Below are 12,615 nucleotides of genomic sequence, written 5' to 3'. Positions count from 1 at the left end.
AAGGCGCCATTTGTATCACTGCCTATAGCTTACGAGTATTCAAGAGAGATGTATTCCAAGGACTATTAAAAAGATAAGTAATAAGCATCTACATACTTTTCTTCTTATTCATTTATAAGTTCTCATGTTCCAGACTTCACGCCCGTCTGCTTTAGCCTTGCGTGCCCTATCGGCTACAGCGTTAGTCTAGCATTCATTTTCAGCCATCAACTTCACGGTGTCGGCCCAGCTACCGACACAACAACATAGATGGTTAGATACATTATTGAGAAGTTCTTCTTGATTGCAACGCTTTTAAATTTCAAACAAATGTTTGTTCAAAGTCCTTGGAGTAAGTTTCTACAATTCAAAAGACCTTAATCTTCTGTAGCAATTCTTGTAATTTCTTAAAAAGCCTGCATAAAATAAATGCCAGAAAGCAAGTCTCTTAAACTTCTATTACAGGTGAAATTCTAAAACGCGTTTCGCGGTACAGCACTCTCCCATACTACACACTTGGATACGCAAATTCACGTTTCATCGAAACCGCATGACGTAGGCGGGAGTAACGCCAGAAAAAACTACGTAGCGGATTTCTCATTCAACAGTTACATATAAATGTTAGGTGTATCTCAGCAAACCACCCCTCTTCCCCCCCCCCCCCCCTCGGCCACCAAACGACTGCTGCCCAGAAGGACAGATAGACTGATCGTAAGGCCATGCAGTATCGTCAAGGCCCTTGATTCAAGAAACAAGCTTCTTAATGTGGTCGTATCGATGTGTGCAAGCTCCAAGGAGACTCAATTATTGCATTCATCATCGTTATAAGGGTCCAACACCTGGCTTGATGGTGTCGCGTACGGTAGGGTACACCGGACGATCACCTGTGGTTCACATAGCCGCTATTTTCGACAGCAGCCATTAAACATCTGCCATGTTAAGGCCAGTGGCTCCGCTCTATCTTCGACGCCTCCGTGACGTTATTTCCAAGAAGATAATGCATGGCAAGACTTCTGGTCAGGTGACTACAGGGTTATAAACACAAAATCAAATAGGGGTAATGCAGGAGTAGGTTTAATAATGAATAGGAAAATAGGAATGCAGGTAAGCTACTACAAACAGCATAGTGAACGCATTATTGTGGCCAAGATAGATACGAAGCCCACACCTACTACAGTAGTACAAGTTTATATGCCAACTAGCTCTGCAGATGACGAAGAAATTGAAGAAATGTATGATGAAATAAAAGAAATTATTCAGATTGTGAAGGGAGACGAAAATTTAATAGTCATGGGTGACTGGAATTCGAGTGTAGGAAAAGGGAGAGAAGGAAACATAGTAGGTGAATATGGATTGGGGGACAGAAATGAAAGAGGAAGCCGCCTGGTAGAATTTTGCACAGAGCACAACATAATCATAACTAACACTTGGTTTAAGAATCATAAAAGAAGGTTGTATACATGGAAGAACCCTGGAGATACTAAAAGGTATCAGATAGATTATATAATGGTAAGACAGAGATTTAGGAACCAGGTTTTAAATTGTAAGACATTTCCAGAGGCAGATGTGGACTCTGACCACAATCTATTGGTTATGACCTGTAGATTAAAACTGAAGAAACTGCAAAAAGGTGGGAATTTAAGGAGATGGGACCTGGATAAACTAAAAGAACCAGAGGTTGTACAGAGATTCAGGGAGAGCATAAGGGAGCAATTGACAGGAATGGGGGAAATAAATACAGTAGAAGAACAATGGGTAGCTTTGAGGGATGAAGTAGTGAAGGCAGCAGAGGATCAAGTAGGTAAAAAGACGAGGGCTAGTAGAAATCCTTGGGTAACAGAAGAAATATTGAATTTAATTGATGAAAGGAGAAAATATAAAAATGCAGTAAGTGAAACAGGCAAAAAGGAATACAAACATCTCAAAAATGAGATCGACAGGAAGTGCAAAATGGCTAAGCAGGGATGGCTAGAGGACAAATGTAAGGATGTAGAGGCCTATCTCACTAGGGGTAAGATAGATACTGCCTACAGGAAAATTAAAGAGACCTTTGGAGATAAGAGAACGACTTGTATGAATATTAAGAGCTCAGATGGAAACCCAGTTCTAAGCAAAGAAGGGAAAGCAGAAAGGTGGAAGGAGTATTTAGATGGTCTATACAAGGGCGATGTACTTGAGGACAATATTATGGAAATGGAAGAGGATGTAGATGAAGATGAAATGGGAGATATAATACTGCGTGAAGAGTTTGACAGAGCACTGAAAGACCTGAGTCGAAACAAGGCCCCCGGAGTAGACAATATTCCATTGGAACTACTGACGGCCGTGGGAGAGCCAGTCCTGACAAAACTCTACCATCTGGTGAGCAAGATGTATGAAACAGGCGAAATACCCTCAGACTTCAAGAAGAATATAATAATTCCAATCCCAAAGAAAGCAGGTGTTGACAGATGTGAAAATTACCGAACTATCAGCTTAATAAGTCACAGCTGCAAAATACTAACACGAATTCTTTACAGACGAATGGAAAAACTAGTAGAAGCCAACCTCGGGGAAGATCAGTTTGGATTCCGTAGAAACACTGGAACACGTGAGGCAATACTGACCTTACGACTTATCTTAGAAGAAAGATTAAGGAAAGGCAACCCTACGTTTCTAGCATTTGTAGACTTAGAGAAAGCTTTTGACAATGTTGACTGGAATACTCTCTTTCAAATTCTGAAGGTGGCAGGGGTAAAATACGGGGAGCGAAAGGCTATTTACAGTTTGTACAGAAACCAGATGGCAGTTATAAGAGTCGAGGGACATGAAAGGGAAGCAGTGGTTGGGAAGGGAGTAAGACAGGGTTGTAGCCTCTCCCTGATGTTGTTCAATCTGTATATTGAGCAAGCAGTAAAGGAAACAAAAGAAGAATTCGGGGTAGGTATTAAAATTCATGGAGAAGAAATAAAAACTTTGAGGTTCGCCGATGACATTGTAATTCTGTCAGAGACAGCAAAGGACTTGGAAGAGCAGTTGAATGGAATGGACAGTGTCTTGAAAGGAGCATATAAGATGAACATCAACAAAAGCAAAACTAGGATAATGGAATGTAGTCTAATTAAGTCGGGTGATGCTGAGGGAATTAGATTAGGAAATGAGGCACTTAAAGTAGTAAAGGAGTTTTGCTATTTGGGGAGCAAAATAACTGATGATGGTCGAAGTAGAGAGGATATAAAATGAAGGCTGGCAATGGCAAGGAAAGCGTTTCTGAAGAAGAGAAATTTGTTAACATCCAGTATTGATTTAAGTGTCAGGAAGTCATTTCTGAAAGTATTCGTATTGAGTGTAGCCATGTATGGAAGTGAACCATGACGATAAATAGTTTGGACAAGAAGAGAATAGAAGCTTTCGAAATGTGGTGCTACAGAAGAATGCTGAAGATTAGATGGGTAGATCACATAACTAATGAGGAAGTATTGAATAGGATTGGGGAGAAGAGAAGTTTGTGGCACAACTTGACCAGAAGAAGGGATCGGTTGGTAGGACATGTTCTGAGGCATCAAGGGATCACCAATTTAGTATTGGAGGGCAGCGTGGAGGGTAAAAATCGTAGAGGGAGACCAAGAGATGAATACACTAAGCAGATTCAGAAGGATGTAGGTTGCAGTAGGTACTGGGAGATGAAAAAGCTTGCACAGGATAGAGTGGCATGGAGAGCTGCATCAAACCAGTCTCAGGACTGAAGACCACAACAACAATGCATGGTTGAATGTTAGCCGTGCTTTCCTGACATGGCTCGATACGAGGTGTGGTCAGCTGTTGTCCAGGCAGCACGTTTTCCAGACAGCTCAAGCCCAATCACAAGACTGTCCATAATATCTGCCCGCATGTTAATACCAAATCTGTACTGAAATCCCTGAACATGCGTGGCACGAGGGTTTTCGTCTGCCGAGACATGGTTATTTCGAGAATTCAGAACACAGTCCCTATTGATGTTACATTCATCTATGAACGGAATTCAACATGAAAATAGGGGTGTGTCAAGGTAGCGTTGGGGAACCACGTGCAGTAGGCAAAGTATTATGGAAAAGCGACTGGCCCATAGCGCGTACGCTTTGTAAATGGTACGAATGTAAATGTTGCTCACGGAGAACGCCTCAAACTGTACTGTCATTAATACCTATTGCACGCGCAATTGTGCGAGTATCCGTTGACGGGTTGTCTTCAACGCGATGCAGTACATCTTCTTCAAACTCGGGTCTGCAGCATTGCAGTGGAGCACCAGAGTCTTGCCTCTTCTGGGTGAGAGTAGCTGTTTCTCGGAGCTGTTGCGTAACTTTGGCAACAAACATTGTGCTATGGCGTGCTACGTTGTGGGAAACGTTGGGTAATACAACCCACTAGCTGGTTCTCTATTCCAAGAACGCGCACCAAACGATGCTTACTGTATGGGAGACGCACATGCACTGAATAGGTCTCCCAGAAAGGCATACGTCATTCTGTCTACCCTATTACATACCAGGAGAATCGACTCTCCAGACTTTTCTCTCTCCCTCAGCTGACGTGAACATGTTTACACAGCTGAACTGAAACCGTTCTCTACAACGGAAACGGTACGTTTCCGGGCATGGGTTCCTATTCAGAATATTATGTACTCACTCAACGCTACAAGTCCTAGTACTTTATAAAGGGAATTTCCGAACACCCTGTATAATCTATGGACGTGGAGGGACCCACTTCAGTACGCGTCATTCCCGTAATGCCATCATGACGTAATACAGCCAGTCACACGCCGTCCTCTGTACAGAATGTGGGAGCCTCGCCTATATTTACGACAGTCAGACTTAGCACTGAACGACGATAAGGAGGCAATGATCGGAGTCTCGGGAATTTTATCCGAATTTGACATGGCAAGTAAACCGAGAAATTTTTACTCAGTATTGATGATCTACTATTTTAGAGCTATTAGTAAGGCGCTATTGGGCGGACATTCGTTCCTTGTTCAAAATTTATCTACTAAGCCCCCTCTACAATTCCCAGAAGTCTGTGATACAATTTCCGAAACACCTTGTTTCGCTAGGAGGTCTACTTACATACTGCGTCCCATATTCTGAAGATAGTCATAATATGTACGCCTCTCTGTGTTAATTTCTCTGTCAGGAAGCTGTAAATACTGCAGCTCATCCAACCAAATAGATAAGGCAGAGCTGAGATGAGGCCAGCCTGAAACAAAGGTGGACAAATGTGATGTATACTCGTCCCCGACATTGACAGTGTGTCTGTTTCCCAGCTGAGGTATAGAGATACTCACCTCGTCGATGTCGTAGTGAAGTATATTTTCCATGTAGGTTGGCAACTCAGACAGCAGTGTGTAGTTGACCCACGCCCCTCCAATTGAAATTATATTGTGCGCCCACATAGCAGGACAAGTCAGGATGAGAGGCCACGGGTTCCGAATGAGTTCATCCTGTTGAATTAAGAACACTTACAGTTTTTATCCCCAAAGATTACAGTGTTCGTTCGCTAGACTACGAACTCCTAAACTCCTAAAACTTTTCTTGTAGAAAGAACTGATAGTGGACATATACAGGCGGACTCGACATTTGTTTGCGGATAGTTTCCGAATGAGTGGATATTTCATATTACGAGAGCTAATCAGTCGCGTGTGACATCTGTGGAATGGTCGATTTACGTCAGCGACAGTATTTTCTCTGAAATCGTGTATCTTAGGCCCAGTTGTAGAGCGGAGGGTCGTCGAGTGTTGGACACGGAGTAAGCTGGCAGAACTATTTTGCTGAAAAAAATTGTTACGAATTATTAATCTAATGGAATGACATACAGGCGCAGCATTTATGGAACACAGAGAATGGATTTGCATTATGGATATGTTTTTAAGGTCAGTGTAAGTCATTTCAGTTTGAATACCCATAAAAACTTTTGTAAAGAAAGTAAAATTTACGGTTTTCTGTGAGGTTTATTTTCTTGTGAAATCAGAGTTTAAAATCCTGCATTGTCGTTATAATGAACGGATTATCATTTTCATTTCAAGCAAGAAGTTTTTTTTAATATGAGAAAATCATCCAGATCTTTCTCCTAGTAGCGTAATTTAGCTGACGCGATTCTTTCAAGCTGTGCTGTTACTACTGATTACTTGGTACTTTTTCAGGTGAGATTCTTTTCATATCTCGTTAGTTCTTCCTCGTCTCACGTTTCCACTGCACAAATTCTAAGCATTTCCTTTTTAATTCAGATTTTTAAAGTACCAGACACCAGTGTACATTTCACAGTGTTGCTAAATAATTTCAGTGTTTCAATTTTTTTGGACAATGCACAGTTTGATTTTGGTAGTGGTTATTGAGTAACAGTTTTGAATTAATTTCCTGCACAGTAACCGCCAGTTAGTTTTGTCTTATATAATGTGTGTACTGAGACACGCTGTTAGCAATAGTTATTTTATAACAGAGAACAGAAAGTACATTCAGTATTGAGTAAAAAGCAGGCAAACATTTTAATGCTCATGAACGAATGAACGATCAAGTCGCAGGAAATAAGTTTCACTTGTCTACAGCTGCTTCGGACTGTCCGCTGGCACGTTTGAAAAGATTTTTTTTTGTTTTTTTTTTTTTTTTGTTTAGTACAGCACACAGCACAGCGCATGTTTTATATACTAATAATTTCATGTTCCTTTCCTTACAGTTAGTTTTTGTGTAATTCTTACATGCGAAATTTATTTGTTTTCATGTTCTTGACGTGTTACCAATATTCATTACGTATAATAAATATTCACTACATGTGGATTTTGCTGATAGGCAACGGTTACGTCAAATTTTCAGTTACTGGATTTTTCAAAAATTTATTCTGAGCGATAAACCATATTACAGTTTTGGCATTTTTGGTAAAGGTTGTCAATTTCACTTTGTTACAGCAATGAATACCAGACGCGTGTAGCGCGGTGACGAACAGAAATAGAATCTGACGCAGCACAACAAAAGCATTTCATTTAACTAATAAAATAATGACCAGTTACCGTTTAGCAGCAATACAGTAAGCGACACATAACGTAATGTAATTACGCAAGCGCAGGGAAACGTGCCTACATCAGAAATAGAACAAAATTCCGAAACGAGTAATACTGAACAAGAATCGGCAAGTGATAAGTCGCCAATTCATAATAAGCAAATCGGACCGCAAAATAACACAGATACGGATATGCAGTCGAATAACACAGATTCAGGTTTTGCATCGTTTGTTTCCGGTAGATCGGACTCTGTCACTATGTCGAACAACAATGAATTCAGATTAAAACGTAACATCGATGTTTCAAAAACTGCTTGAACAGCTTAAACTGTCGCAACTGCTACAAGAACGAACAGGCGAGCACGTCAGAGAGATGTAAGACAAAATAATTCACAGTTTGAACAGTTGAGGGAAGACCGTAAACAGTCACAAGAACAAACTGATGGGCACTTTAAACAGACACAAGAAAAGATTCAAGAGAAGAAATGAGGAGAGATTTTCAACCAGTGTTTGGCGGTATTGATAACCGATTACAAGTTTTAGTAACCGAATTGAGCAAATTAAAGACACACGAAAAACCGATCGCGCAGATACAATGGCGAAAATTAGTGAGGTCGTCCCCAACGAAATAGTTACCGAGATAAAAGAGCAGACCGCATTATTACAAGATAACGTCAAAGAAATTAACAAAAAATTCGAAACATTACACTTACGATCAGAAGTACAGAAATAAAAGATAAGTAACATCTCCAAACAAATAGATGAACTATACACAAAAATGAAAAATTTGTTTGCCAACAACGAACGAGGTTCCGAAGATACTGTGCCTGTGCGCTTCGCGGACACAGCCGAATAATAATGTTTGAAACATTTCAAGGAAAATCAGATAAAAATTAATAAACAACAAAAGGATGACATTTCAACCGTACAGTCACAACTTTTGTGTACTGAAGAAAAATTGAACTGAAAAGAGTTTAAACGTAGTAAAACAAGTCAACACAGTGAAAACCTAGAAGACAATAGTAACTTACGGCGTTTGTGAGATTACCAACGTGAACAGTTTCACACGTCAAGGCATGACAGTGAACAAAGCGCTTGGTGCACCGGAGAAAACGTTGCGCCAAGGCGCTAAGACACATTTGATTATAAACTCGTCCTCACTGTACGCACATTCAAAGTTGTCTGAAATTTCACGAGCGAAATTCATCCTATGGAGTGGTTTGATAAAATTATCTATGCGTTACCACCAAATTGCCCCTTAAACACAAGCTAGAATTCAAGTGTGAATACCTAGAAAATGAACCAGCAACCTGAATGTGATCGATTATAAGAGATTGTCAGTCAGAAGAGGACTTTTACCAAACATTTTAACTGCATATAACTCTACATCAAAGCAGGATAGAATCAAGCACAGTACGATCATGTTTCGTAACTTTGAACAATCGGAATTCTCAAGTCCCGCACAGTATTTCGAGAAATGATACGGCGGAACTAATATCTATACCATGCGCTCAACCCACCTTAGTTATTTAGAATTTATCTCACGAAATAACCTACCCATTTACGTCAAATAATGGGTTGTTTTGAGGAAGGAGACCAGGCAGCGAGGTCATCGGTCTCATCGGATTAGGGAAGGACGGGAAAGGAAGTCAGCCGTGCCCTTTGAAAGGAACCATCCCGGCATTTGCCTGGAGCGATTTAGGGAAACCACGGAAAACCTAAATCAGGATGACCGGACGCGGGATTGAACCGTCGTCCTCCCGAATGCGAGTCCAGTGTCTAACCATTGCACCACCTCGCTCGGTGTCAAATAATGTTGGCAAGCAGGTGTAAGGACGATTTAGAAGAATTTTTGACCCTTTTGAAAGAACTGAAACTAGACAGTGATTATGCTCCAACAGAAAATTTTCTGTTTATCATAAGTTTGATAATACGAATGCTCATACTCACGACATGACAATAGGAACAACGTAGATAATATAATAGATTTCATAAACAATCACAAACGCGATCGTAGACACTATCCTTACGAAACACAAGTATGGCACCAAAATAACTATAAAGACAGGTACAATTTCAGAAGCCTCGATTCGAATTCTTATTTTGAAAATAAACATCGTTTTGGAAACAGTCATAAATATAATAACAAGCACAATAATATCAGAATAACAGTCAGCAAAACAAGTCTATATGGCAGAACTCTGGTAGACTGTCACCACAATGGCATGTAGAGATAGTCGAAGTTAGATCACTGACACACAACGACGGTCAGCGACAGGATAAAAAGAATAAACAGTAACTTCAGGTCTAAGCAGCTGAAAGAAAAAGGCAGCAAACACAACACTCTCCTGCCATAACTATTAACTTCATGCTATTCGAAGAAATTAGGGACATTCTGCTGAAGGAGAACAAAGTTGGACCAAAACAAACTGTGCGCCCTGTACTCAACATTTGCATTGCTTATACTAATTTTACCGCAGTTTTGGACTCATATGGGGCAATTCAGTTATCAGCAAGTCAACATATAATAACTGTTCAAAAACAGTACTTTGCGTGACAAACCGTTGATGTTAGACAGTGACCTTTTTGGAATTTACTTGTCAGGGACAAAGTTTTGCTATGAATTTCTCATTGTGCCGTTGGTCTCTACTCAAATAATTTTAGGTGTCGATTTCTTCAATTAATACAAACCAGCAATGAACTTTAATGATGCAAAAATTAATCAAACAATTTTGAACCATCATATCGTTTTAAAATTTGAAGACTGGTTAAGCTCACAAGAAGAAAAGATCAACTGCCTATGTTTCCTACATAATGATTCTTCTCGATGCTCACTCCATTCTGTTGACAGTAATACGGCTTATTATTGTAGAAACTACGACATCTATGACAGGTAATCAATTTAAGTACACTAATCCAGCGAAAGATCGAGGAGGTAGAGAATTTTGATGAACATGATAGAAAAGAACTAAGCAAAATTTTACAAGAACATGTGGCAGTGTTTACTACGAGACCTGGCACCATCAAGGGATTTCAGTACCAGTTTCCAGTTAGAGAGCACAAAAAATTCTGTATAAGACCTTATGTAATACTGGTTCTTTACCGAGATACGGTGAAGGCTGAGATACAGTCAGTGTTAGAAAACGGTGTTATTGAGTCAGCTGTCACCTCCTACAACAGTCCATTGCATTTCAATGAAAGAGAGATGGTTCAATTACGTTGGTCTTGGACTCTCATCAGATTGATCGTAATTCTTCCAGAAACAGACAGACCTCAGATACTTGAAAAATTGTTACAAAATTTCTATGGCGTACATGTACTGTCATCTATAGATTTACACTCAGGTTTTTGGCAAATAGAGTTACATCCTAACAGCAAGAAGTACACAGCATTTTTGTGCTTTGGAATGTGTCCCGAGTTCTGTAAACTGCCCTTTAGTTTAAACGTCTCATCAGCATCAATTATTGATGGAATAAATATTATTCTTCCACACCATTTAAAGAGATATATCAACACCAATGTTGATATTTTGATAGTAGACCAAACTTGGTCAACACACAACAAAATCTTAAAAAAAATTTGGACATTTTTGAAGATTCAGGTTTGACAGTAAACTTAGAAAAATTAAATTTCGGTAAGATTAGTATAAAATTTTTAGGCCATATCATTTCACCAGAACATATCAGAGCAATCCCACCAACTACTAGTAAATGACAAAGTCAGAAGCTTTTTAGGAGCAGTAAATTTTTACCATTGATATTTTAAATTCAAAATATTGACTACACCAACATTAAGGTCTTTGGCAGGCAAAAGCACCATTTGACACTGGAATGATCAAGCACAATTAGAGCATGGTACACTAAAAGAGGCATTGCTCACTGCACCTATTTTAGCTCATCCTGATCTCAATAGATTTCTGCTTATCTACAGATTCTTTCAAAATAGGACTCAGAGTTCATCTTTTCCAAGAGCACATTGAGAATGGTATCATTTTCCAAAAGACTATTGTGCTTACCAGTAGTGTGTTAAGTAAATCAGAAAGAAATTATGCAGTCACAGAATTAGAGGCCTTAGCCATTGTCTGGTCATTTACGAAATTAAGATACTGTGTACTCATCAAGCATACAAAAGTTTATTCAGACCACAAATCCTAACAGTTTTTAATGACCTGCCAGTTCAACAATGAAAGATTACGTCGTAGGACACTGACTTTGGAGGAACTTAATTACACTGTCTGCTACATTCTTGGAAAAGACAGCATCATTTCTGAAGCTTTACCTTGTACCCCAGCTGGTTTATCTGATAACAACACAGATACTTTACAGGACATAAATTTAACCTTGCTTTATATACAAAAAGTAGCTTTCGAAAACTTTATCTCAAATGCAGTACTCAACATAGCATAAGAACAAAATGAAGATCACATTAGGAGAAATCCCCCAAGAGAAATACAGCTGTCAGACAATTTTGTCAGAAATGGTATCTTCTTTAAACATAGCACTGTAAATGGAATAATTTGGGTGGTGTGTGTTCCAGAGGAATTTTTCAATAAGTTGATATGGTACAGGCATTTAAGCTATGTGCATTTCGAACAATGGCAATGTTTCCTCAAATTACAAACCATATGCTATTTTAGCAGCATGGAGAAAAGAATACGAAAAGTACTTATGAAGTGTAACATCTGTCAAAAAGCCAAACCTCCCACCATCTCACATTGTGCCCCACTGTTTCCAAGCTAAAAGCTAAAAAAATTAGCAACTGTAGATTTATTAGGACCACAGATCCAGAAATTATTTTTCTTATGTTTTCATTGCAGTGGAGTTGACATCTAGACATCTAAATTTATATCACTGACCCCTTTGCGTAAGGCTACAGCTAAAACAGCGTCCAAAGCATTCATTAAGAACTTTTTACACCCCATACAACATGTTGACAAGGTCATATCAGATGAAAATCGTCAGTTTTGATGCAATTGGACTGCATATGTTAAAGAGATACAGATCCAGCCAATATTTATTTCATTATATTCTCAACTTTCAACCCCATCACAATGTATAATGAAAGAGATTAACAAGTTGTGCAAATCTCATCCAGTATGAAGTAAAGGTAAGTCTCCTACTCAAAAATTCTTCCTTTTCTGAAAAGGAGCGTACAGAATTAAAACAATAGTGCATGAGAATCCAATAAAAGTTGAAACACTGTGAACAAGGAAATCCAATTGAATGCACCATGTATCACACATAAACCAATTTGGTTACTAAATATTATGTTGTCAATACATGATATTGTAGACAGTGAGATGTGTGTAATTTTATGTAGCTCATTAGATATTCAATGAAATTTTGTTTTCTACTACATTTGTATGTGACAAACAAGTATATTGAGAGTGTCGTATACAATTCCATGAAGTATGTACAGGAACAACGATAAACATTAGTCCAGTTCCTTGGTTTTGAGTGACGAATGGTAGTAGTAGTACAAGTGATTTTCTTAGTAAGCAGCTAACTATGTAGTTTTTCTTATCTATCGATTTGTGAGGACTAAGCAGAGAATAAGTATCATATTGGAGAGTAATGAAGTTTTATGATGTAAGAGGTTATTTGTGTGTTGAAGCTGTTGGTATTACATTTTGATGAT

General features: G+C 39.0%; 1 protein-coding gene across 1 annotated transcript in view; it reads right to left on the bottom strand.

Moving 5' to 3' along the window:
• Window positions 1–5,046: 5,046 nt before the first annotated feature.
• The window catches only part of LOC124805722 (sialin-like), a 29,231-nt gene continuing 21,662 nt past the window's right edge, over window positions 5,047–12,615 (bottom strand). Inside the window, exons 5-6 of the mRNA XM_047266292.1 lie at window positions 5,273–5,428; window positions 5,047–5,184 (exon numbers count right to left, since the gene is read on the bottom strand). Of these exons, the coding sequence (XP_047122248.1) occupies window positions 5,047–5,184; window positions 5,273–5,428 (294 nt within the window). The remainder of the gene's footprint in view (window positions 5,185–5,272; window positions 5,429–12,615) is intronic.

The sequence above is a fragment of the Schistocerca piceifrons genome, chromosome 7, assembly GCF_021461385.2.
Source record: "Schistocerca piceifrons isolate TAMUIC-IGC-003096 chromosome 7, iqSchPice1.1, whole genome shotgun sequence".
NCBI lineage: Eukaryota > Metazoa > Arthropoda > Insecta > Orthoptera > Acrididae > Schistocerca > Schistocerca piceifrons.
The sequence above is the reverse complement of the archived record's forward strand: the minus strand, read 5'-3'. Positions and strand labels throughout refer to the sequence as shown.